We start from the raw sequence: 25,329 nt of genomic DNA, 5'->3' as shown, positions 1-25,329 counted from the left end.
GAGATGGCTCTCTGGCTCAAGAGATAGGCAGAAGGCAGGGAGAGATGTAGAGACACAGAAAGATAGGCAGAGAGATGAGCAGAGACACAGAATCACAGAGACACGGAGAGAGACACCAGGAGAGATGAAGAGAGACAGGAATGAGGGCAGGAAGGTAGGTATTGAGACATGGGCAGAGAGGCACATGGAGACAGGGATAGGGTGGGAAGGGGAGGCTGGCAGGGCAGGCAGGGCAGAAAGGGGCCAGGAGCAGGCAGAGGTCTTGAGCTCCTGGGTCCCAGACGGCCACAGCAGTTGTCAGCCAGTGGGTCTATGTTCTTGGCTCTCGGCTGAGGTTGTTGGGATTCATTGATTCTTAGAGGCCCTGCCAACTGTCTACATGGGACAAAGGACCCAAACCCTGTGGTTTGCACACCCACAAGATGGGTTCCTGCATTGGGCCGGTGGGTGTAATGTTTGGCCCATATGGTGTTTCTGAATATTGGGCCAAAGTTTGCTTGTTTATTTAAATTTTTTTTTGTTTTAGAGGGAGAGAGAGCGTGAGTGGGAGGAGGGACAGCGGGGAGACAGAATCTTAAGCAGGCTCCACGCTCAGCATGCAGCCCACCACAGGATTTGATCCCACGACCCTGGGATCGTGACCTGAGCCAAAACCAAGAGTCAGGTGTTCAGCCAACTGAGCCACCCAGGAGCCCCTTGCTCCAATGTTTAAAAGTCTGTAGGGGCTCCCGGGTGACGCAGTCGGTTAAGTGTCTGACTCTTGAACTTGACGCAGATCATGGTCTTGTGGTTTGTGAGTTTGAGCCCTGTGTCAGGCTCTGCGCTGATGTACGGAGCCTGCTTGGGATTCTGTCTCTCCTCTCTGCCCCTCCCCACCTTGTGCGTGTGTGGGGACTCTCTCTCTCTCTCCCTCTCAAAAATAAATAAACATAAAAAAAAAGAAAGTCTGGAAATTTTCCTTAAGACTCAGATTTCTGGCTTCTCTTTCAAAATATGAACCTGTGGTCTCACAGCTGGAGCAGACACAAGGCTGCCCTAAGGTGGGGTCCCATCACTCCCACTCATCCCGGGCCAGCGACACTATGTGTTTTGCCTGCTGGGCCCCTGTTGGCACCAGGGCTTACTACTCCCAGAACAGCCCTCCAGCAGATTTCATGTTGGGCTCGAGGAACATCACATACTTCCTCCAGCAGCGTACTTCCGGTAGAGGGAGGAGCAGCGCTGAGGTGTGATTGGTTCCTGATGGAGGAGTCACTGTTTTGGAGGGACGGACACCCAGGGGTGGATGGCGGGTTTTTTGTTGCTTGTCTGTGCCACTCCAGGCTCTGCCCTGGCGTCTGAGCATCAGGCCTGACCTTCCATGTTTGCCCCTCTTATCCACACTGAGGCTTGGGTTGTAAGCTTCACCTGCCCCGGAGGGCCAGTGCCTTCCCCTCTAGAGGGTTAAGGTAGGGTACGTGGGTTCTTGTTCTCTGCCACGTGTCCCGTCTAAGCAGTTTCCACGAAGCGCCACAGAGAAGCCAAATTTTCTTCAGCGGGTCTGTTAATGTTATCAATGAGTAGGGGTGATTTGGGACCAATTTTTCTCCCCAGCTTCCTCGAGGAGTTGGACATTGGTAATAAGTTTATACAGAGCCTCAAAAACGGGCAGGAGCCTGTCCCTTCCCTGTGCCTAGCCGGGCCCACTTGTGGGGAGCGCCCGGCCACTCTCCTGCCTGTGCTGGCCAGGACCGGCTTCTTGGGGTGACCCAGACCACGGGTGGGCAGTGGGACAGGGATGGGCTCCACCAATGGCATAAATGTCCAGGCCCAGGCCCCTGGGGCAGAATCTGCACTTGGTCAGGTCCCCGAACTTCACGTGCAGGTGCGGTTTGCCAGGCACAGGCTCACGGCTGACCTGGAGGCCGGCAAAGCTGAGAGACCCCAGCCAGCCAGCTCCAGCGCCGTTCGGGGGGTGGCAGTCGTAAAACGTATGATTTTTATCTTGACAGTGTCCCTTTAAAAAATCAAAGGCGCACCCCGCCTCACTGGCCAGCAAGAAACCTAAAAGGGAAACAGTAAGTGTGTTTGGCCCTATGGCTACATCTTTGCCCCGCACCCTAATGATTAAACCAATGACAAGTATGGGAAGTCATTTTCACCCCAGGCTAACGTGTTTGGTTAATTTAATCTGTCAAATCCACTCTCCCCAGTCCCGGCGTCCCTGCCCAGGAAGGGAGTTTTGTGGAACAAGCAAAGCTCAAGGTCTGTCGGCAAAAAGCCAGTGTCTCGGATCCCCGCTGCCAGGCGGCAACGGCGCCCGCCTCAGGCTGCCCCTTCTCGCCAGCTCTGCTTCTGCCCGTGGTCCCCAGTGGCCTCGTTTCCCTTTTTTTTCTTGCTGGCAGTGGAATGATGTCGGAGGTGGAACTCACGTTGCTGCTAGTTTTTGCAAACAGTCTTCCTCGCGCTTGCCTGTTGTCCTGCATCCTCTGCCTCTCCCCCTGGATGTGAGCTCTTTGGGCCGAGGACTTGGTTTTCTTGCATTTTCCCTGCATCTCAGGGAGCAGGCGGGCGGCCTCTGCCTGGAGCCTTCACTGACGCCTGTGGCCCCTTGGCAGAACTTAGAGAGGTGGAAATCCCTGGAGGGCCATCCCAGGGATGGAGGTAGAGGTTTTTCCCATTTGGAGGGTGAGGAGGTTCAGGTTGGGAGCAAATGCAGGGGACTCAGGAGGCTGTGTGCTGAGGGCAGGGAGCCCCCACCCCAGCCTTTCTGCCTTCCTTTGGTCTCCAGGGTTGATCCGTCGCTGCCCTGAAAGGTGGCTCTCCCTCCCTTCCTTCTGGGGAGCGGTCAGGTGGGTGGGGCTTTACCTGGGGCGCGCAGCTGGGCGTTTGCCCTTCACCTTGTTTAGTGTGGCCTGGGGGCCTGACATTTCCCAGCACCTGGGCATCTCCCCACCTTTAACCCTAAAGCAAGTCTCAGTCTGTTGATGTGCTCCTCTCCCAGCACTGGAGGAGACTGGTTCTGAACCAGGGGTGCCCGTTAGAACCACCTGGAACACGCATCAGCCCCTGTGGACGCTTGCTTCAGGCCCACTGAGGATCTCGAGTTGGGCCAGATGCCTGTGTTGGGCAGAGCTCCTTGCGGGGCCAGGCCCTCCCTGGTCTAGAACACACGCGGCTCCACTGGGCTCTCCCGCCTTTGGCATGGCTTTGCTCTACACCCGCTCCTGAGCCCTCCTCTCTCTCTCTGACCCCTCACTCTCCACATGTGCCAGGCAGGAACAGAAAGCCAGGTAGGGGCTGGCCGAGACCAGGGGTGGGGAGGCTCTGCTAGGCGCCCTCTTTTCCTTCGTCACGGGCACCGAGCGGGCCATTTGGGTGTCCAGGGCTGCAGCTGATGACTAAGGGGGCCCTCAGAGGGTGTCTTAGGCTGCTCTGGTGTTCTTGGCGTCCCTCTGAGGGAGGTGGATATAGGTCTCTGGAAGGTAGAGTGGACAGGAGATGGTCAGAAGGCAGGTTCTGGGGAGTAGAGCATCCCTGGGGCACAAGGCCAGTGTCTGGGGCTTTGTGGCCCAGGGCAGTGGGCAGGGAGCCTGGCCAGCCCGTCCCTCACCTGCTCTTGTCCCCACAGAGCTCTGACAGCATCCCACCCGGCTATGAGCCCATCTCCCTGCTTGAGGCGCTCAACGGCCTTCGGGCCATCTCCCCGGCCGTCCCTTCAGCCCCCCTTTACGAAGAGATCACCTACTCAGGCGTCTCAGATGGCCTGTCCCAGGCCGGTTGTCCCCTTGCTGGGATCGACCGAATCCTGGAAAGCAGCCACCAGAAGGGCAAGCCGAGGAGCAAATCCCCCGACAGGTGAGGCTGGCGCTAGGATCCCCTTGGGGGTTGGCATGTGGGAACCCAGCCAGGTGCTCTGTGGCAGGTGGCGGGGGGTCTGCGGTGTCCGGGAAGAAGTGCAGACACTTGAGTTTTACAGTGCTCTGTTGGGGAATTCACCAGAATGACCCCCGGAACCAAGAACCAGTAGCAGGTTAGGTTTATGGCTAAGGCTGGTTACGACAGACGAGACAGCAAAGCAGCAGAAAAGATGCACTGGTGGGGGTGCATCCTTCCCCGTCCCACGCCACACGGGAGCAACAAACCACAGGATGTAGGAGGGAGCCCCGTGAGTGGCAGGGTTCCGGGACTTTCTGGGGTCTTGTCACATGAGCACGTCCTGCTGTGTGAGCACCAGTGGCAGCCAGACCCGGGCCCCGCCAAACCTTGCTCACGACGTTGCCCTTGTTACGCCCGCCGAGCAGAGGGTCCCGTCACGGTTTACCTGGACGCGTGTGAGATGCGGGCAACCAGCCTTCTGTGTTAAGTGTCTCCACGCATGGGTGCTCTTCTTTTTTAAGAAAAGTTTAGGCAGAAGTTCTGTAAAGCCGGCCACAGCCCCCACGACTTGCACGTGTGACAGGACCACTCCACAGAGTAGCGTGGGGCTCTCTCCTGCTGCTCACCCACACCCCGCACCCCTGCTCCAGGGGTGGACCGTTAGGACGCCCTCTCCTCCCGGAGATACGGAGCCCGTGCAGGCCTGCGCCAGCTCACCCTGCGCCAGCCCCTCTCCAGCCCCTCTCCAGCCGCTGAGCCTGCGGGCGTTCTGCGTCTGCACCCGCCTCCCCTGGGGGCGTCTGTGTGGCAGCCCCCGGCCTCACCCACGGGTGACGTTGGCTTTAGTGGGTTGGTGTTTATCAGCCACTTGTCCTTTACCCCCGTCTTCTCTTTTGCCAGCACCCTGCGGTCTCCGTCGTCTCCCATCCACGAGGAGGATGAGGAGAAGCTCTCCCAGGACTCGGATGCCCCTCCCCCGCTGAGTGGGGCGGGGCTGGCGCTAAGCAGCTCCCCCGAGGTGAGGCCCCCTCCCCGCCTCGCCGAGACCCATCTGTCACCCTGTCCCTACTGCCCGTCTGTTGGCCTCCCAGACCTGTGGCAAAGCGTGCCCTGGGCCGCCGCCACCGCTGCTCACGCGGTGAGCTCAGCTGGTTTCCCCATCTGTGGGGTGGGTCCTGTTTGGGGGGGCCGGCGTCAGCTCGCCCTGCTGTCCCCCGACGGCCTGCAGCCCCGTCCCCCGGTGGCGGCAGCAGAGCTGCGGACACACTTTGTCCTCGTTTCCTAGAGCTTTGTGACGGAGGACGTGGACGAGGCGTCGGCACTAAAGCAAGGTAAGCCCTCCACTTTGAGGAGCGTGTTCGGGGCCTCACTGCCGGGAGGTCGAGGTGTGTGGAGAGCATGTGCCGGTTCCCCCGCTGGGAGTCACGGGCTCCTCTCTGCTGGCCATCCCAGGGGACAGCCTCCGGCCACTTCTTTTTCCCTCCGTGCCCAGCCGGCATTTCCCAGTGGCAGTCATCTTCTTTCCTGCCTGGGTCTCTGCACATGGTCAGCTCTTCCTGCTTGTCCTGTACGGGGTCCTCAGGTGCCACCTGGAGAGGCCCAGAGTCCCCAGTGTGGGTGCACAGCTCAGCCGGGCTGCTCCTCTGTGTGCCCCTGTGTCCCCTGGAGAGTGTAGCATACAGCGGCCTGCTGGGACTTGAGTCCCAGCCGCCACCGATGGGCCCTGGGCTCCTCGTGGGGGGATGACCCCCAGCTGACCTCCCAGTGGCTGCAGGATGTGACCAGGTGCTTCCCAAGCCTCCCTCTACCAGCTGGGAAATGCTGCCACTCCTTTGTCTCGGTCATTCCTCCCTACTGTTGGACAGGTGAGGAAACAGAGGCTCCAGGTTGGGGTGGTTGGAGCCCCAGGCCATTTAATGTGGAGGTGACAGAGCCCGGAAGTGGCCCTGGCAAGCTGGCTGGCTCCCAGGCCTACAGCATGGTGAAGACCCCAAAATAAGCTGCAGCTGCTCAGTTGCTGTGACCCCCCTCCTTGACAGGAGGTTCCCAGCCGGCACTGCACTGGGTGACCCACGTCTCTCCCCAGCGTGACTCCCCACCCACCGTGTGTGGGGCCCGCCTGTGGGTTGCTGGGCCTGGGGCCTTGGGTTTGGGTGTGAGTGTTGGCGCCTGGGGCAGGGGGCCCATCAGGGGTGTCGTCACTTCTGCCTCCCAGGCTGGGCTCCTGGGTGGGCCTCACCCTCTCTCGACCTCCGTTCCTTCCTGCCTGTGCAGAGCATGTGCCCGACCAGGTGGCTCTCTTCTGTGCCCATCACAGGGCCCAGGCCCCTCGTCTGCGGAGGGGCCCTCCCCCTCGAGAGCTCCCTGGGCAGCACCGGGAGCTGCTGTTGAGAGGGAGGGTGGCCACATGCAGGCCCGCTCACTCCCCGCTGTGGGGCACGGGGCCAGCGGGAAAGGTACGGGTAAGCCGGAGATGTTAAATCTATCACTATTCCTTCTTGTTTTTTTTTTTTAAAGGGGTACATAATGATTTTATAGTAAAAGTCAAAACAAAAGCCCTGAGGTAGAGTTGAGAGAGAAGGGAAGTAAAGAAAAGCAAACCTTTGCCTCTCAGGCCTAGAGGGCAGAGGAGGGAGTCAGAGCAGAGTCTCGGGCTGGGACTGGACTCACAGTGGCTGTAGAGCCCTCAGGGAGGAAAGAGGCTCCCGGGGATCCTGACCAGAAGAGGGACAGTGGCCACCTTCGCCTGTAGACCTCTGACCTGCCCCCTCCTCTGCAGGGAGCCGAGTGCCATCCATCGAGAACGTCCTGCAGGACGGCAGCCCTGAGCCCTGCAGCCGCGGCCAGCCCCGCCTGCCGGCCGATATCTACCTGCCAGGTAACGGCGTTTGAGCTCAGCCGGGGTGGGCTGGAGTGGGGGGCGCGGGCAGTGCTGTCGCTGCCACACGGAGCTGGGGGCTGATCTGCCGGCTCAGGGAGCGGCTGGCCTGTCAGGAGCCTAGGTCTCCCTCCCTGGCTCTGCCCACAGTCCTTCTATCAACCCCAAAGCACAGCAGGCCCTGGCTCCACAGTCACCCCTCCTGCAGCCCCTTGCTCTTTGGGGCAGAGCCTGTGAGTGAGGCCCCTTCACACTCCAGAAACAGCTCAGCATCAGGAAGGCAGGAAAGGCCCCTTGTTTAAGGAAGGTTGTGGCCCTTCTCTCTATCTCCTGCTTGGGGCCAGGCAAGCACAGCTAGTCGCGCTGGAATCCCTGACTTTTCATCCATGGGCCTGGCAGCCCCTGTTCGGGTGCCCAGCAGCAGGGCCTCTGCCCCAGGGAGCTACAAGCAGAAAATTACCTGCGTGCCCCGGGCCTGATGCTGGCATCAGCCCCCTACCACGAGCACCCACAGGGCCCAGGCCAGGGATGGAAGGATAGGCTGGGGTGCCAGGCGCCTGTAAGGCCCAAGCACAGTTGGGGAGGGGTCTTGCTTCTGCCCCCCTTTTCTAAAAGCCTCTGCCTGGAGCCTCCTGTCCCCAGCTCCTCTGGGTCAAGATCCTCAGCTTTAAGTTCTGGGCTCCAAAGATGGGGGACAGGAGTCAGGGGTTCTCAGAGACTTCTGCCTGCTGCGTGCTAAGATGCCATCTGAGGATCTGAGATCAACGTCAACAGCCATGATGTCCTCGGAGAGTCTGGCTCCTGCCACATGTCTGGGAAGCACCTTTGCCACCCGCCTATCCCAGGACCCACCGCTGCTCAGTTCCCAGTGATCTGACCTGTGCATCTGGCCTACCTGTGATGTGCTTGGTTTGAAAGGGTCTCTGGTCCCGCCCCAGCATAGGGACAGCCAGTAGCCTGTGCCGACAGGGGGTCCCATTAGCCCAGAGGGGCCACAGTCAGCAGGTGCAAGAAAGCAGGGGAGTGTGTTTCATCAGCACCCCGGGGCCTACCCGAAGAGAAGCCCGTGGGTGAAAGCCTTGTCGGGGACCAGTGTTCCTTAGAGTAACATAGAATTCCAGTAAGTTCTTTCAAGAACTTCAATGATTTCATTGTAATTAAAAGCTTGGGGTGCGGGGAGAGTCCAGAGAGGGACTTAGAAGCACAAGTGTAGTTGTGATCCTTTGGGTGAAGGGGCACCTTGACCCCACCTGGCGGTGCCACCCCGTGCCCCACGCCAGAGTCTGCAGGTCAGGACAGGCTGGGCTCCACCCACAGGGGACACCAGGCCCCGTGGTGTGACGTTCTCACCTCTGCCCCAGGCCAGTGGCAGGAGGCACTCTGCTGTGGAGGCGGTGGAGAGGCTGAAGTCAGCGGAAGGCCAAACCCAGCCCAGGGGCAGGATAGCCAGCAGGGTGGGGCAACACCGAGGCTCTTGGTCCCGTGCCCCACGGGTGTGGGGGAGGCAGCACTGTCAGGAGTTGGGCAGGTCCTCACCGATGTGCCCACCTTCATAAGCACGTGTACCTACCTGTCTTCCTTTACTTCTAAGCCGCACCTTCTGTTCCCATCTGGTGTGTGTGTGTGTGTGTGTGTGAGTGAGAGAGAGAGAGAGAGAGCGCGCGCGAGAGAGAGAACCAGACGTGCACACACCGGCACAGCTCTCCCGTGGAGGCACGGGCATAGTTTTTTGAACCTTAGTGTCCCCTGTTGATTGCAGAGTTAGGAGGTGGGGAAAACCCATAAACTTAACTGGTGAACACCTAGCTGCCGGGCGGGGCCCTTCCTGGCCCCGCCCCGCCCCGCCCCCCCTGCCCAGGCCTGTCCTGGCTGAAAGTCTCTGCGTTGGACTGCGGCCCGGTGCTCTGTTCTCCTGTTTCAGCACATCAGTGTGCCCCCCCCCCCCCATCCCACGTGCCCCCGGGGACTCTTGTCCTAAAGCAGTGCGTTTGCTGCGGAACGTGCTGGTCTGTCTAGCGCTTTGCTAACTGAGCTTCCATGTCTCTCCTCCTCTGCACAGCCCTGGGGCCTGACTCCTGCTCTGTTGGTATAGAGGAGTAAGCTGGTACGTGATCGCCTTCCTACGCGTTGTGGGGTGGCTCTGAGGGGCATCCTTGACAATGTTGGAGAGAGGACCTCGCCAGCTGGCTCTCCTGCTCCCTCCCTGGGGGGTTCCTTCCCCTTCTCTGGGCTTCCTCCGCATCCGTGTCTTCCCTGGGGTCCTGGATTCTGAATCCAGAGCTCCCCAAATGTGCTACACCTTTGCCCTTGAGAGGTGGTCCTGGGAGGTCTGGCTTTGGCTGACTTCCGGAGCCAGAACTTTTTCTGTCTGGACTAGATAGCCCAGGCAAGCTCTTCCAGGGCCTCAGGAATGGTGACAGCCCTTGCTGAGACCCCACTGTTGCTGCTCACTAACCTGTCCCCCAGCCTACCTGTGGAACCTTCTGGAACACCAGCACATGCTGAAATCGGTCTGTCAGGAGGCCATGTGAGGTTGACCCCACGTCATCGCCCACCCCCCCACCCTGCCAGGGAGTTGCCCTCTACCTGGGTGACTTTGCCAAATGATTGTTTCATGGAAGGCTGTTCCAAGAGCACCACCAGCACATAGGCAAGTGCTTTGAGGACCCTCTTCCCTTCCTTTGCCTGATGTTAGCGGCTCTGGAAACCTGGTGCCTCCGGTGGCCCAAGTTTTCCCAGACCTGTGTTGGGTGGAGCGTGCCAGCAGGAGGCCCGGCCTGGCCGGGCAGCCCCGGCTGGCGTGCGGCTGTCCCCCAGGCAGCTGTCCTGAGCTTCGGTGTTTGTCCACTTGTTTTGACGGCTGCTCTTATGTTCCCACGCGAGCCTTTCTTGCTCTCCTTGAATGTTTCTTCTGACAAATCTTACCCACTGTTGAAATAGGGCCCAACCCTTGCATAAAGTTGGCCCTGTCCTCCGTGTCATGGCTGAGTGCTGTGATGGAGGTGAAACTTCCAGAAGTAGAAAATACACACAGGTCAGGCCGAGCTACGGAGAACTGGATGTTGCCTGCAGGCTGCATAGCAGAGCTGAGTCCCTGCGTGAAGCCACAGCCCCTAATAGTTCCCGCACCTCAGGCTGTGTCATGGGTGACATGTGGCAGAAGCACTCCTTGGTTTGCTGTTGGAGGAGTGTCCTGGGGAGCCCGTCCTCAGCAGGCGGGCGGCTGGCAGCTGGTGTTGTGCGGCCCTGAGCGTGGTGCCGGTCACTCGTTGCTGTGGGCCTGGGTCACAGCTCTAGCACCAGCACCCCGGGGGAGCAGACTTGGTCCAGGGACAGAGCGCCTCGTGGCATCGGGAGGCAACAGTGTGGAAATGGCCAAAAAGGCCTCTAAAGAAGGCTGGGTGGGGTCCTGGGGCTGCTCTGAGCACGGGATATGCACCCCGGTCCACGTCCACTCCCCTCCGGCTGGGTGTGACTGAGTTCCGGCCTAATCAGTAGTAAAGCCCTGAAGGACGGTGGCTGGTCAGATCCCGAGAAGCGCGGACCCGGCAAGGGAGGAGGCCCAGGGGGCCACGAGCTCACGGCGCCCGTTGCGTTCTGTTCTGGGGCATCGGCTGGTGCCACTGCCTGGCATCTGCTCCCAGAGGGACGGACCCCTCTTTCTCTGTTAGGACCTGGAATTCCAGGTCTTTGTGTGGTCCTGCCACAGACACACAGTAGGGGGTGCTGGGTGGCCCTGTCCTCAGTGGGGGACTCCTGGTTGGTAGATACACCCTGATGGGTGAGGTGGGGACTTGCCCGGGCATGACCCCTTCTCCCTCTGCTCCTGCCTGCAGGATGGTCCACCTCCGTGGAGATGCCCCGCAGCCTCCGTACCACTGGCCCACCCCGGCCTGTGCTTGGTGGCCCCAGTCCTGATTCTGGGGCCACCGAGCTGACCCCACTCTGAGAGCCTGGCCAGGCTGGCAGCATGGAGCCCTCAGCTCCCCAGACTTTGCCGAGGGGCCACCGGATTCCAGCGTGACCCCTGGCCTCTCCTGTCTTGCACGCTCTGCGTGGCCACTGGCTCCGAGGGGCCGGACGACCCTTGATTGAAGAGCACAGTGGACAGTCTCCTCTGACAAATTCCTTTTTCTATAGTTGATGTATTTGCAAATGGTACAGATGAAGGACAGCAGCTTTCTGTCCTGGGCTGTGAGCTCTGGGGTTTCCCCCAAATGCCCCATTGGCTGAGTGGCCAGGACCGGGGCTTGACCACCCACCTGCGGCCTGGATTGGCTTCTCCCGGCACCCCAGCCACTGGGGACTCAACAGCCTGAACACTCAGCACAGACTCGCAGAAGAACAGTGTACTGGTGGGTGAGGTGCTGTCTTCACAAGAGGTGTTGTAGGGGCCTTGTCGCCAGAGGAGGAAGGGAAGGGGGGTCTGAGTCCCGGTCAGTGAAGGAAACCGTGCCTGTCCCCTGTCCCTCGTGCTCCCGTGTCCTCGGCAGCCTGGCTGTTGCTGCTGCTTCCCCTTCCTGCTCCGGCCCTGGAGGCGGTTGCCTCCCACAGCCGACCTTCCCCGCGGCCCGGCTCAGCCCTGGGCAGGGGGGTGGTGGCCACGCAAGGCTGCCGTGTGGGTCTGATCCAGGGGCAGAGGCACAGGAGCACAGGCCATCTGCAGCACTTGGTGACCGGTGGCCCCTCTGCCGGCCCTGCACCTTCTCCGAAGTGGCTCTGATCACACGGCAGGGCCCTCCAGGTGAAGGGGCTTCCGCTGGGCTAGTGGGGCTGCCGTCCACTCACCCCGGGGAGGGCTCTGAGCAGCTTCCCTGCTTCCTCTTCACCATCATAATGTCACTAGCTTCTCTTGGATTTGACTTGTCTGGGGTCCCTCAGGTGGACCTGCCTGGGGGAGGAACATCCCATCCGAGGTGACCTTGTTCTTTTTTTTGTTGTTGGTTTTTTTTTTTTTGTTTTGTTTTGTTTTTGTTTGTTTTTTTGAGCAAAACTCTCTGGGCAACAGAGGCAGAGGGGGCATTGAGCCCTGGTGCGCCAAGGTGAGAACCGCCTGGGGGGACCTTGAGCCAGGTGGTTGGGTCTGTGCGGCTCCCTGGGGCACAAACACGTTCCTGGCCTGGGGCGTGGCACGCAGAGGGGCCCACTTCCTGGGGATCTGCCCTGGGAAGGATGGTTCTGGGGCAGCCAGCAGCAGTCCGCAGAGCCCCGGGCCTCACTGGCACCCCTCCCGAGGCTTGTCCTGCAGGGCGCTCAGGAGAGAAACCAGCAGTGTGGGATTCGCTTTCTGTGCAGTCGAGCCCGTGAGCAGAGCGCTGCCTTACACACAGCCCTCCGCCAGGCTCAGGCCAACCTGTCCCAGTCGCCCGACTCCCCGGCCCCCGCCCCCCCGTGCGCATGCCTGCACATACGCCAGGGTGCGCACGCGTGAGTGCCGCACACATGCTCGCAGGCTGCCTGCGCCCCGACCCACACCCCGGCCTCGCCATTGGTATTGGTGCCAGTACTCTGAAGGCCGGGATGCAGACTGGCCTGTCTCGGACTTAACACGTGCTCTCATTTGACGTACTCTGGCTGGTTTTTGTTCGTTTTTACTGTATATTTATAGTAATAAAATCATGCAGCAATATCTCGTCCATTCCTTCCTCTGCGCATAGCACCGAGGGACCTCCGCTGTCTCCCGGTCTGGAGACAGGACAGCTGAGGGGCTCGTGGCCGCTCACAAGCCCCAGCAGCGCGAGCCGGGGCTCGCCGCAGCCTCCGTTTCCTCGTGTGTGAGGTGTCTGTGACACAGGACTTTAAGAGGGGTGAGGGTGTAGGAGATGGTGTGTGAGGCACGGGGGATCCTGTTGATGACAGCTCCGGTCGTCGTGCCGATTCTGGGTTGGAGCGGGGCCCGTTACGAGCAGTGGAGGAGGAGCCGGCACGTCCAGGTGTGCAGGTCGCTGCTGCAGGTGCCGTCAGTATCGCTGATCCATCCCGGATACTCGGCACCTCCCTGTGTGCTGGGCTGGAGAGGGCCAAGACACGCGAGGTTCAGGCTCCTGGGAGTTAGTGTTCTAGGCCATGAGGCCCTGCGCGGTTTTGGTTACTGTTGGGAAGAGCGTCGGCTGGTGGTGACAGGATGGAGTCGCATGGGGTCCTTGATTTAACCTGTGGTTGAGGAGGGCTTCTCTGAGGAGGAATTTTGGCTGAGCAGTGCAGGATGGGAAAGAGCTGGTCCTGGAAGAGAGCCCAGGCAGCCAGCACAGCAAGTGCAAAGGCCCTGTGGCCAGAGTGAGCCTGGTGTGACCACTGAGCAGAAAGAAGCCCGAAGTGTCTCCAGTTGCTGGAGTGTCAGATTCGAGGAGTGTCGGGGTGCAGATGCTACAGGACCTCATAGGGACAGCAAGAGTTTTATTCTGAGAGCAGTCAGAGGCTTTTCCACAGGCAGCAACTCTCTCCAGCTGTCACGTGGGATGGATTAGAGGGCCAGCTGTGGCTGCCAGCTTCCCTGCCCAGCAAGCGGCCTCCCAGGAGGGAGAGGCTGTGGTGGCCTGGAACACCCATGAAGCACAGCCACCACACCGCCACCCGCCAGCAGCTCCTTTGCAAACGTGGTTCCAAGCTGCCTCCCCAGGTCCCCTCTTTGACTCGGGCGCTTAATGGTGGAACCAGTGTTCTCAGCCATCTAGTCCATGCCCCAGGGAAGGCCTGTCACCCTCGGCCCTGCAGCTGCTTGGTCGTGTTTCGGGCGACGTCTGGGTCGGACGTCTCGCGAGGGGGTGCACTGGATGTCCCTCCACTTTCCGCCAACAGACGAGGAACTTTGTTAACATCTTGTTTCAGGGAGGGGTTGGGGCGTGGGGCACCTTTCCTCTGTGCCCCCTGCCAGCCCTGGGTTTGGGTTGTGCACTGTGGCCTGGAGACACGGTCCTCTCTGGAGGGCCCTTCCCCTCACCAACATCTCTTCAGACACGGTCACTTGCCTTAGGGATCTGGCTTCTCCAACTGTGGTGGCCCGTTTGAATCCTGGTAGAGGCCACGGATGGGGAGAGAGAGAGCCTCCCTCTTTAGATCCTTACTCCCCTGTGTGTGACACGATACCGGCACCACCCGACGTGTGAATGAGCTCCCAGTGGGTCCTTACCAACACTTGCCTGCCCTCTGACCCCGCTGTCTTCTGCTCAGGGCAACCTTCTGTGCCCCAGAGCTTGCCCTGGCTCACTGCATGGTGAGTGCACATGGTGGTTCCTTCACTCAGCAAATCTGTACCCATCGTGGGAGGAAAACGGAGTGTGGGCCAACTAGTGGTCGAGTGGCATCGTTGCTCTCCCCTGGACAATGTTCCCCATGCTCCTGAGCCCCAGCGATGATTCCCTTCAGCAGCAGACACAGGTATGTACCTCAGGGCCTCTTCCGTGAAAGTTGGGAGGTTTTCTGTTGTGGACACTGGTCAGGAGACAGGGTGGAAGTCTGGGGTGAGATCCTGGCTCTGGCACCAGCTGCTGGGTGCCCTTAAGGCCAGTCCTGTTCCTCTCTGCCCCAGGTTCCTCCTTGGTAAATTGGGGAGAGCCCATTTCCTCCAACCGTCCCTGGCATATGGTGTCTGACTGGGAGGATGCTTGGCAGGCTGCGCCAGGAGGGATTTAAGGTACTTCCCAGCACGCTGGCTGAGTAGCAGCCCCAGGGCTGTGGGTGGACACGGACGGTGGGGGCAGCTCGAACTATGCCAGGCCCGGCTTTCCTTGCTCTTCTGGAGTCAACCAGCAGTGACCTTGGACCGGAGTGCTTGGCTGGCGCGCGTGCAGGGAAAGGTCTTGCCCACTGGTCGCCAGCCTCCCGTAAGCCCTCCTGGGGGAGTCGCCTGCAGGGAGCGAGAGACGAGAGCTGGTAGTGGGCAGCCTGCGGGGCGGCGCCCCCAGGGAGGCGCTGGGGGAAGGCCCGGGGCTCGGCGGCTCCTGCTAGTGACGGGCAGTCGGAGCCCCAGCCCTGCAGGCAGCGCTTGCCCGAGGCCCCCCACGACAGCGCTCGGCTCGGCTGGGCTCGGCTGGGCTCGGCTGAGCTCGACTGAACTCGGCTGAGCTCGCTTGGCGCGGAGCCCCCTGGGCGTCGTGGTTCTCGGGGCCGGTGGGCGGGAGCGCGTGCCGGCCCTGCCTCTGCACACGCCCCTTCCGCACCTCAACGACGCGTCGGGGCGCCGGGAGGGGCTCGGCCCCGACGGGCATCAGCAATTGGTGGAGGGGCGGGGCCCAGGGACGCGACTGCCTGCGGATTGGCCAGACCTGGCGGGGGCGGGCCCGCGCATGCACTTAAGGAGAGGCGCCCCAGTCGAGCCGGGGTAGTGCCAAGATGTCGGCGGCAGTGCCGGAGCTGAAGCAGATCAGCCGTGTGGAAGCTATGCGCCTGGGGCCGGGCTGGAGCCACTCGTGCCACGCCATGCTGTACGCCGCCAACCCCGGGCAGCTTTTCGGCCGCATCCCTATGCGCTTCTCGGTGCTGGTGAGGACGCGGGTGGACGGGCGGGGATCAGGGCGCCGCTCGCACCCCGCGCCCGTGACCCGGCGCTCCCTTGCAGATGCAGATGCGCTTCGACGGGCTGCTGGGTTTCCCCGGGGGCTTCGTGGACCGGCGCTTTTGGTCTCTGGAGGACGGTCTGAACCGGGTGCTGGGCCTGGGCCTGGGCTGCCTGCGCCTCACGGAGGCCGACTACCTGAGCTCGCACCTGACCGAGGGCCCGCACCGCGTCGTGGCGCACCTGTACGCACGGCAGCTGACGCTGGAGCAGCTGCACGCCGTGGAAATCAGCGCGGTGCATTCGCGCGACCACGGCCTGGAGGTGGGGCCGCCGCCCGGGCCCCGCCCCCCGCCCCGGGGTTTGGCTCTGGCCCCGTGGAAGGCACCGATGGGTAACACGTCCCCCTGAGGGTCCCCTGGCCGGGCTGGGTGGGGTGTCGCTGTTTCCAGCATCAGGGTGGGGAGAGGGACCTGGGGGCAGGGGTGGGAGAGGGGGGCCCGGGGTTCCCTCGGGGCTGTGTTCCATCTGCCTTGCTGCCTGCCATTGCCAATCCTGGGAGTGGGGAGTGGGATTGGTGGGGGGATGGGAGAGGGTGGTGGCTCCTGGGGAGGTGGGAAACTAGGGCTGCGTTCAAGGGCCGGGACCTCATGGTTGGGGTGATGAAGGCTCTTAACGGTTTGTGGGTTTTATTTATAGTCTGGAGAACTGGGAGTCACACTTGGGGTGTTTGGGATTCACGAGTGGAAGAGGGAGCATGGGGTGTGAACTGGGGGGGCTTCCTGCCAGCGGATGGGGGCTGGAATTAGAGGACGCAGAGGGTGGAAGATGCATGGGGACAGCTTGCTTGGGGAGTAAAGGGGCTGCACTGCTCCAAGGGTGCCACTGGCTTGCGCCTCACTGGACCCCGCCTGGGTCTCCCATTACGTCCTTCGCAACCTGGCTGGCCTTGTCCTGGCCTGGCAGCTCACAGGCCCCTCCTGCTAGGGCTGCACCGTTGGCGTGGGGCCTGGTCCCACTCTGGTGTCCTCTCCATGCAGGTGCTGGGGCTTGTGCGGGTTCCACTTTACACCCAAAAGGACCGAGTCGGTGGTTTTCCCAACTTCCTGAGCAACGCCTTTACCAGCACTGCCAAGTACCAGCTGCTCTTCGCCCTCAAGGTGCTCAACATGATGCCCGAGGAGAAGCTGGCTGAGGCTTTGGCTGCTGCCACAGAGAAGCAGAAGAAAGCCCTGGAAAAGCTCCTCCCATCTTCCTCCTGAGGTTGATTCTATGCTGCCTGTCTCCTGCCCTCCCCTGGCCCTATCTGTGCCCTGAACTCTTGGGGGAATGACTGCATGGGGTGAGGGGGCATCTTGTCCTCTCCACCACCCCACCACCCGGAACAGCTACTGGGTGGTGGCCAGGTTAGTGGGAGCCCAGCCCACCCCGATCAGGAGGTGGCTTGTTTGCACTGGACCTGGCTCTCCAGGCTCAGGACATTCTCTCCTACCCCAAGGCTCTAACCCTCCTCCACATGAGACACACGGGCTGGTGGAGGGACCACCCAGTTACCCAGGTGGGTAGGCGCACACACACCCTTAAATCCGTTTATTCTTGTGGAGGGATGCCTCTGAGTCCTGTCACCAGCCAGCCCCAGGGCCTAGAGAAGAGCTGGCCCAGTACTGTGAACTTTGGTGGCGGTCATTAGCTTTGTTTTCTGAGGTGTGTCAACTGAGCGGTGAGGCTTCAAAGCCCCTTTACCCCATTGGGGCCCGGTCCCCCAGGTCAGTTGGGGCCACGAAGCCCAGCTGTAGATGGAGTTGGTGAAAGAAAGCAAAGTCTGGTCTTGGCTGCTCTCTGTGTCCTCTGGTTCTGGCCACAGGCCCAGGGCTGGGTGCATGAGGGGTCCCCCTTCCCCACCGCCCACGGACTTCAGGGTGGGAGCCAGGCCTGAGTGCTGGGCTCCATTCAGCATGGAGCTGATGATCTAGGTCTCCCGTCCCTCTGGTCACTGTGGCACTGCTCCCTCAGACCTCGCTGGGCCCTGTGCCTGGTCTGGGGTTCCTGGCTACACCTGGGCTGAGCTCGCTGCCCTTTCCTTGGCTTTGAAAGCCTCCCTTTCTCCATTCCCATCACAGTCCACAGGCCGTTCCAGGACCTGGTATGGAAGCACTGGCTGAGTGTGCAGAATGACAACAGCAGAGGCACCACAGATGGGAAGGTCACCACTGGCCGTCTCCTACAGCCCTATGTCTGCAAAGACTCCTCAGTGAAGCTAAACCAGTTTGCACGGCACCTGCTTGGCCTGGTAAGGAGAGCTGTGCTCTGGCCCAGCCTGAGCGTCTGTTCCACCTTAAAGCCTCAGTGAAGCGGTCAGCACGTGTGGGCAAAGGCACTTCGTTCTGTAAATAAAATACCTGTACCTCGTTCCTCTCTCATTTCCTGGGGGCACCGGGGCCAAGCGCGCGTCACCCTTCAGATTGCTCTGGTGGAACCGAGGGGGCTCTGAGTGCACGTAGCTCTAGCCCCAGGGGAGGGACAGAACAGGAGAGGGCAACCAGTCCGCCCTGGTCTGAGCGTGGTGGTCTCTGTCCTGGCAGAGGGGGCTGGGTCCCAGTGAGTTGCTGAAGGGGGGAGGGTTGCCCCTTGCTTTGGTTTGTCAGCCAGTACTGCATGTCGCATGACCAGAACAGAGTCCCTCACCAGCAGATCTTAAATTTTATTTTCCAGCAATGACATCCGCTACCCAGGCGCCCGGTCCTTTCAGTGTGGCGCCTGTGGTGTATGGGGGCCCGCTGTCTCCCCATGGCCCTGCCTGCTCTGGGCCTGGCCCCCCGCTTCTGGGCGAGAGGCCCTCGTCCTGCCTCTGCGTGGGCCTCTGCCCTGTCCTGCCTCTGCCAGCTGCTCCGGGGGCCTGATCCTCTGGCCCCCGCTCGGGCCCGGCCTGCTGCAGCCGCTTGCTCACTGCCCTCCTGTCTTCCAGGCACACAGCTTCAGGGTGGATCAGTCACCCAACGTCAGATTCTGAGAAGGGACAGGGAAGACTGAAGTGGGCACTCGCTGCTGCCCGGTACACCCTGCTCTCCGGCCTGGGTCCTGGGCTGGCGGACACTCACCGTCCCTCCCAGCTAAGGCTCCCGCCAGTTCTCCTTCCCGTTCAGCACTTGCAGCTTCTCCAAGCTCTGGGTCACTGAGCATAGCACTCGCCCTGAGGATGGGAGCAGTTAGTTGCTGCTTCATGAGTGTGGGAGGGTGGGGGAGGTGCCTAGGAATGCATGACCTTGTGGACAGTGGGCTATGGTAGGGCTGTCTTGGGGGTCTGAGCTGACTAGGATTCCCCGTTTACCCACTTCTGGCCCCAGGATGGGGATGAGGCCACCGGCTGTCGGACACTTTGGGAGACTCACCCATTTCCTGGACTCGATCCTCCAGTGCTCCGGAAAGCTCGGGGAGGCTCAGAGCCTGCAGGGAAGCCTGCCAGCCTTTGGAATCTGTGGGGCAGAGAGCCAGGTGGGCCTAGGGCTTGTGTGGTCACCACAGGCCCCGCAGCTTTGTCCTGGGCTGCTGACACCAGGGGACCCACCCACTGTCAGTACCTGCTTGACACTGTTCTATCAAAATGTGTTCGCCTGCTTATTTTTCCAAAGCACTGACTGGAGGGTCAATCAGGGTGCAGCCCCAGGAATGAAAGTGTGAGGGTCCCTGGCTGACAGTCAGGCTTGACCCTGGGTAGCTCCGACTGCAGGCTGAAGAAGTCACAACATTGTGGAGGACGTTAAGTCCCACCCCAGGGAGGCACGGTAAGGAAATGGGCAGGGATAGGAAGCCCTCACCCTGGATCTCTTGCAGGGAGGGAATGGGAGGGTCAGTGTGGTAACTGCTGGAACGGGTGGTAAAACCTGGCCTGGGGCAGCATCCATGCGACCCGGGACCAGGACAGCGTTCTTACCAGCCGTGGGGAGGGCCGGGCCCTGGGGGAGCCCTCGGGTGGACTCTTCCTGCTTCACTCTGGCTGACAACTCGGCTTGACAAGCTCTGCCAGACACAAGGCCAAGTGCTGGTGAGGGGGAGGGTGTCCTCCCTGGCCCCAGCAGGGCAGCACGTACCCCCACCTCCCTGAGTGGCCAGTGGGGCTCTGCCTTCAGGGCAAGCACACCAGGCACCTTCGGGGACAAGCCCTGAGGGCCCGAGCGCTTCGTTGCAGATGCTTGGGGCCCCATTTGCTGCCTGGGTCTGCACTGCGGAAAGGAACAGCCACAATGAAACGGATGATGGTGGCGAGTACTCCAAGAGGCCTTTAAGAACAACCACCTGGTTGAAGAATCTGGAGGAATCGGCGACTCAGGGTCTGGCCTGGGAGCAGCTCAGATGCCCACTCACCGCAGCTGATCCAAGACGAGCGCAGCGTCCCGGGCCAGGGCCCAGGTCTCCTGCAGCTGGGCGTGCACGTCCTTCCGGGCACCGTCCTGCTCCAGGAGGCAGCTCTCCACCACCGCCCGCAGCTCCTGTTCCTGCGACACCTGGCCTCGCATGGCCTCCACCTCCTCACAGCGCTGCAGACGGAGAGGCGGGGAGGGGGGGTGGCAAATGACCAGGGCCGCTCAGGCTGGGTCCCCCTCAACCTCTCTGTGCCATACCCACTCGCTCTCAACTCCCACTCTTCTGGGCTGGAGGAAGGGAGCGCCTGTCTCCACCTTGGAGCACCCCCTGCTTTGGATCCCTACTCTTAAGCCCAGTGACATCCATGCCAGCTGCTTGTGCTCTGACCTCACCCTTTCTCTCCTGTGTCCAGCTGACCTCCTGTCCAACGTCCCCTGCCTTTCTGAGCCGTCTTCCTGGAGGCCTGCCTGTGCATCTCCAGATTTACACACAAGCAGTAATGCTTTCTGTCCCACCGCCCACCCTGGCTGCTTCTCCCTGCTCCCCCTGGGTATTTGTCCCCACCACTCGGTCTCCACAAATTGTCGTCCCTCACTGCAGGTGGGTATCCAGGTCCCTGCCCCGCTCACCACATACTTTGTGCAGCTGGATGGCCAGCTCCTGCATCTCAGCTTCTAGCCGGTCGGCATACGCCAGCTCCAGAGCATCGCTGGGTGGCCGGGCACTGCTGTGCCAGCGGGCAATGGCAGAGGTCATCTTCCTCTTAGGCCCAAACAAGCTGCAAGGGTGAATGAGAGAATGAGGATCTGCTGTGTGTGGAGTTGCCACGGAGGCCAGCCTTCCACCAAGACAGCCCCCTAGGAAAGATTCCAATTTTGGAAGGGCACAGTGGTCCCGGATCCTGGGACAGATGACAGAAACAAAGGGTCTTAAGAAGTGACCACAGCAGGGGCTGGCCTACCCTGCCTGTTTCCTTCCCCAGCCTGGCTGCTGCTCTCCCTGAACAGGGAGCTCAGGCTGGCCGGGGCTAGGCTATGACTGGCCTCCTAACAATCGGGAAGCTCTCCAAAGTGAATGGTAGAAAACGTCTGGGTGCCCTTATCACAGCACTGGCAGCCAGGCCAGCCGGGGGAACAGACCCAGGCCTTCGGCACCTCAGCTAGCTGCAGCCGGAAGACCAGAGAGAGGACAGCTGGCTGCAGAGAGCAAGGGGACGCCCAGACAGGACAGGTGGTTCCATCGGAGCGTTGGGCAGTTGGGAGCTAAGCGACCCCCTCATGTTTGGCTGAAGCGAGGGGGGCGTGGCCACAGAGGCCCCTCTGCACTCACGTGATGCCGATTTCCTTCAGGTCGCTCTCGGTGAGGGTCAGGAAAATGCGGAGGTCCACGTCCTGCTCCTCAAACACCTGCAGGTACTTGAGACACCCAATCTGCTCCAGCAGTGTGGCGAGGTCCTGGAGAGCAAAGGAGCCGGGGTGGGTCAGAGGATGGGCGGGCCACCAAGACACAGGGGCCAGAGAAGACACTGCTTTGGTGCAGATCCTGTCACTGCATCCACCTAAGCCGGGTCAGCCCTGTGGACCCCCCCAAGTTCTGCGGTGGGTCACCTCTGACTACAGCCCCCTCCTCTCTGCAGCCTCAGGCAGAGCAGGTGGTCCAGAGATACTTCCCACTTGCCTGTGTCCCTGCAGCCAGTGTCCTTTCATTACAGCCTGGACACCGTTCGTGTTCACATAGGGCAGGTCTGCAGGCAACAAACTCTTAAGTCTTTTTTTTTTACCTGCGGCCTTCTTAATTTCTCCTTCACTCCTGAAGGACAGTTTCTGCTTGGCTATAGCATTCTTGGTTGGTTTGTTTCTTCCATTAATCTGACTCTGTCATCAAATGCCCTCTAGACCCCATGGTTTCTAATGGGAAATTAGCAGTTAATCTCATGGGGGTTCCTTGTATAAAGATTCCCTTCTCTCACTCCCTTCAAGATTCTTTTGGTTTTGGACTAATTATGATAGATCTAGGCGTAGATCTGAGTCTAACCTACTTAAGAGTTCACACAGCTTCTTGGATGTGCAGATTCATGTTTCTGATCAAATCTGGGAAGGCTTGGCTGTTTTGAAACATTTTTTTATGCTCTCGACCTCATTCTGGAACCCCATTATGTGTACGCTGGCTGCTTGATGGTGTCTCCTAGGTTTCTGTCCATCCTTTCCTCTCTTCTCTGACACGATAATCTCAATGGATCTAGATCATGCTTGTGGGTCCTTCTGTGCACTCCAATCTGCTCTTGAGCCCTCTCTTGGAGCTTTCATTTCAGTGATTCTACTTTCCATCTACAGATTTTCTGTTTTTATTTCTATCATTTTGTTGATATTCTCTAGATACGGTTCCCTTTAGCTCACTGAACATATTTTAAGAAGCTGATCTAAAGTATTTGTCTTGGGGTGCCTGGTGGCTCAGTCGGTTAGGCATCCAATTCCTGGTTTCAGCTCAGGTCATCACTGCACGGTTTGAGAGATCTGTGTTTTTGAGCCCTGCGTCAGGCTCTGCCCTGACAGTGCGGAGCAGGCTTAGATTTCTCTCTCTCTGCCCCTCCCTGGCTCTCACACGCATGCTCACTCTCAAAATAGAGAATGAAACCTTGAAAGAGCCCAGCTTCATTTTGCCCCCTGTGGTGGCTGTCACAGCTACCTTGGTACTGGGGGTGAGGATGGGAACAGGGCAGGTTAAAGCGCTACAAAGCTTTCCGTTCTTCCGGACAGTCGGCCACTTCTCGCGAATAAAAATGTTCAAGTTGCTCAAAGCCTTTGGTTGATTCGGTTTTGCTACTCTGACTACTTCTGCCAGTTTTTTGTTGCCTTTAATGGAGGAGTAAATTTTCAAATGTTGTCACTCTGCCAATTTCTTCAACCTACTTTCTAAAACATCCTTAAGAACCTATCACCCACTCTCCCATCAAGACGCGTTTAAGAAACTGAAAGGTGTAGCCCCTCGGTGAGCCTGGGAACACAGGCGCTGGAGACGGCTCCCGGGAGGCGTCACAAGGAGAAGCCAACAAGATCACCAGCTTGTAGTGAACAGCAGAGCTGTGATGTGAACAAATGGCAAAAAATGCATTCTTTCATCTTTGTACCGCTTATGCTCCCAGAAAGCAAGAGAACCCGATGAACAGACGTGGGCGGCTGTGCCATACCAGTAACCCCTAAGAAGCTGGGTGAGCCACAGCAACCCACGAGGGAGGCAGAGATGGCAGTTTTCACCAAATGCCATTTCATCTCCGCTTCACGTGCATCTCCTGACTCCCGACAGCAGCTCTAGATCAGTCCATTTTTTCTCCTCTCCAGGCTCAGGGAGGCCGAGGAGAGTACGGAAACCAAGGAGAGAGACAGATCCCTCCTATGGAAAGGGATGGAACAGAAACCCTGCACTGGCACTCGTGGCCATGAGGAATCCTCTCGGCCTGAGCAGCCTCACAGATCATCTGGGGGAAACCATCTCCACACTCTCTCTCGACGGGGCCCAGCCCATCCTCAGTGCACAGTAAGGGCCTTGTGAAACACTACACGTGCCACGTTTCTAACTGCGTGACTGCCAGTTTCACAGCCGATCTCACCTGGGGTCCTGAACAGAGGGACCTCTCCGTCTGGGAAACGGATCCTGGGGAGCAGGCTGCACCAGCCGGCCCAGTGCTGGCGGGCCACTGGCCGTCACTGTTGCTGTAACGATTCTTGGTCTTCATGTAACTTTTAGTTTGCTTGCGAACCGAGCTTTGACACGCATGATCCGAATCCTGTGGTGAGAAGGGTGTGTCCAGAGTTAACACCGAGGGCTCCCGGCTGACGTGGCCGCATCCACTCTACTCTCTGCCCCACGATCCCAGTTGTGAAACGCCCCCAGCAGCCAGAGAGGCTTCACTGGTGACCCGCACCATGGTCTGCATGGCCCAGATCCATGGAGGCCAGCCAGGACTTTGCGTGTCTGACGTGCACAAAGTACCAGTCTCTAGACTCGCCCTCTCCAAGGAGGCAGCCCCTGCAACACCAGCAAAGGGGAGGGAGGCAGATCAAGAAAGGAGAAGCTTCACCTCGTTGCTCTCCAGAGAGGCCTCGCTGCTGACTCCTGGGGCTCTCGCCAGGCCCTCGCTGCTGCTGCTGCGCCTCGCGACCCCCAGGTTGGCACAGAAGGCGTGCTCCTCTGAAAACAGTGAAGACGGGAGAGCCTGACCACAGGTCTCACTCGCGGGGACTCCCCAGAGCCCAGCGTCCACTGCATTCACCAGCTCCTGAAACAGCTCACTGGTGTCTTCTGTTTCATGCGGCTGCCTGGCCCAAGCCCTCGCACCTAACGTGACGGGGGGTTTGCCTATTTCGTTCACTGATAAAGCCAAGCATCTAGAACGGCGCTTGGCGCACTTGGCACACAGTAAACGGCTACTGAACAAACGACAGGTAACACAGCAGACGTTTCCCTGATGGCTCACCAGTCAAGGAGCTAACCTTGTCTGGGACAACTCCCCCAGACGCCACGTGGAGAGACACTGGGCCAGAAGCTGCACCCTACCTGTCCCCTGCCGGCTTCTGGGTCCTCACAAGAGCCAGGGCCCTTCTGTACCCTTCACCCCACCGTTCTCCACCAGCTGAACCCACCACAGTCCCATGCCCCCGGGGGGGGAGGGGGGGCAGCGCACAAGAGCTCCTAACTCCAAGTGAGCCCTCGGCCGGGGTGGGTGTATAGGGTGCACGTACCCCGACTGCTGCTGCTGCTGCTCTCCACATCCCGGTCATTGATTGGGGAGGTGACGTCCCTGTAACAGAGGCCGCCCGCCTCCAGGGGGTTCTCATCACTGCTGTTGAAGGTGACATAGCCCCGCAGAGGCACCTGCTCTGTGGACACGAGGGGGGGCCATAAGCCCACATGAGCACAAAAGAGACAAACTCAACCACCCGAGAGGACCTGCAGCATGGGGGAAGGGCCAGGATCCAGGCAAAAGCTGAAAGAAAATTCCTAGCTGGCCTTTCTCCCTCCCGTTCGCTCACCACAGTAACCTGGACACAACCATGCAGTCTGCAGGAGGGGAAACGAACTCTGAAGGTCTGGAGACCAATGTGTGTCCCCGGACAAGCGCATGTGGGTCAGGGCCGGCACCCGCTCCACCACACCGTGCTGTTGCTTTCCCAAGTGGACAAAGCAGGAAACGGACAGCTGTGTTTACAGATTCCTGAGCCAAAGGGAAACCACAGCACTAGCGGGAAATGTCATCTCACAGGCACCAGCCTTCACACTCCCTGTGACTTTCCAACACAGACATCCAGGGGCTCCTCCTTGGGTCGATCAACCCCAACCAGCAAGATCTGGCTGAGCAGGAAGGTGGCAGGCCCTGGGCTAAAAATTAACAGCAGTAACACCAAGTTACATAACCTCCGAGTGCATCTGCCAGGAAGAAAATGGGAGAAAAGACAATACAAACCAGAGGGTTTAATTCTGACTTTGCCCCTGCCTCTTCCCCAAAGAAAGTATACTTAATTGCAGAGAAGCGACTGGCTGGTGGCGACATGGGTAACTTACTTCCTTCTTTACACCTTTCTGAAGCGATCAAGATTTACAATCGGAAGGAAGGGAGGGAGGGAGGAAGGAAGATCAGCACATGCTATTTATCATTCAAAAGTGTTTTTTCAGGGCTCCTGGGTGGCTCAGTCAGGTAAGCCTCCCGACTCCTTATGTCAGCTCAGGTTGCAATCTTGCA

General features: G+C 59.8%; 3 protein-coding genes across 15 annotated transcripts in view; 2 read left to right on the top strand and 1 right to left on the bottom strand.

Annotated features, from left to right (window-relative positions):
* Positions 1-12,365, top strand: part of MGRN1 (mahogunin ring finger 1) — a 53,686-nt gene extending 41,321 nt beyond the window's left edge. Inside the window, exons 12-18 of one of the 4 annotated variants that reach the window (XM_086692186.1) lie at positions 1,992-2,057; positions 3,611-3,837; positions 4,759-4,876; positions 5,144-5,189; positions 6,638-6,736; positions 8,796-8,840; positions 10,573-12,365. In XM_086692186.1, the coding sequence (XP_086548312.1) occupies positions 1,992-2,057; positions 3,611-3,837; positions 4,759-4,876; positions 5,144-5,189; positions 6,638-6,736; positions 8,796-8,836 (597 nt within the window). In that variant the 3' untranslated portion in view covers positions 8,837-8,840; positions 10,573-12,365. The remainder of the gene's footprint in view (positions 1-1,991; positions 2,058-3,610; positions 3,838-4,758; positions 4,877-5,143; positions 5,190-6,637; positions 6,737-8,795; positions 8,841-10,572) is intronic. The other 3 variants (XM_086692184.1, XM_086692187.1, XM_086692185.1) reach the window with 3 other exon arrangements.
* A 160-nt stretch (positions 12,366-12,525) lies between these two features.
* NUDT16L1 (nudix hydrolase 16 like 1) lies at positions 12,526-17,639 on the top strand. Of its 3 annotated transcripts, none has more exons than XR_015245472.1 (4): positions 12,526-15,217; positions 15,294-15,624; positions 16,271-16,493; positions 17,351-17,639. XR_015245472.1 is itself a non-coding variant. In XM_025916849.2 (4 exons), exons 1-3 carry the CDS (start codon positions 15,068-15,070, stop codon positions 16,490-16,492), a joined length of 633 nt encoding a protein of 210 aa, XP_025772634.1. In that variant the 5' UTR covers positions 14,844-15,067; the 3' UTR covers position 16,493; positions 17,351-17,639. The 3 variants fall into 3 exon arrangements, 2 of the variants coding, with proteins under 2 accessions (XP_086548358.1, XP_025772634.1); XM_025916849.2 differs by having other exon boundaries at positions 14,844-15,217; positions 15,294-15,554; XM_086692232.1 differs by lacking the exon at positions 15,294-15,624 and having other exon boundaries at positions 12,544-15,217.
* A 272-nt stretch (positions 17,640-17,911) lies between these two features.
* Positions 17,912-25,329, bottom strand: part of ANKS3 (ankyrin repeat and sterile alpha motif domain containing 3) — a 35,271-nt gene continuing 27,853 nt past the window's right edge. For 5 of the 8 annotated variants that reach the window (XM_086692163.1, XM_086692161.1, XM_086692164.1 and 2 more), the window contains 9 exons: positions 24,332-24,469; positions 23,671-23,780; positions 23,200-23,376; positions 20,922-21,046; positions 20,229-20,370; positions 19,593-19,765; positions 19,162-19,247; positions 18,620-18,703; positions 17,912-18,420 (listed from right to left, as the gene is read on the bottom strand). In XM_086692163.1, coding sequence (XP_086548289.1) covers positions 18,341-18,420; positions 18,620-18,703; positions 19,162-19,247; positions 19,593-19,765; positions 20,229-20,370; positions 20,922-21,046; positions 23,200-23,376; positions 23,671-23,780; positions 24,332-24,469 — 1,115 coding nt within the window. In that variant the 3' untranslated portion in view covers positions 17,912-18,340. The remainder of the gene's footprint in view (positions 18,421-18,619; positions 18,704-19,161; positions 19,248-19,592; positions 19,766-20,228; positions 20,371-20,921; positions 21,047-23,199; positions 23,377-23,670; positions 23,781-24,331; positions 24,470-25,329) is intronic. The other 3 variants (XM_086692159.1, XM_086692158.1, XM_086692160.1) reach the window with 3 other exon arrangements.

Source organism: Puma concolor, chromosome E3 (assembly GCF_028749965.1).
Source record: "Puma concolor isolate L17-30 chromosome E3, mPumCon1.1.hap2, whole genome shotgun sequence".
NCBI classification, from domain to species: Eukaryota; Metazoa; Chordata; class Mammalia; order Carnivora; family Felidae; genus Puma; species Puma concolor.
This window is presented reverse-complemented; position numbering and strand designations above follow the sequence as displayed.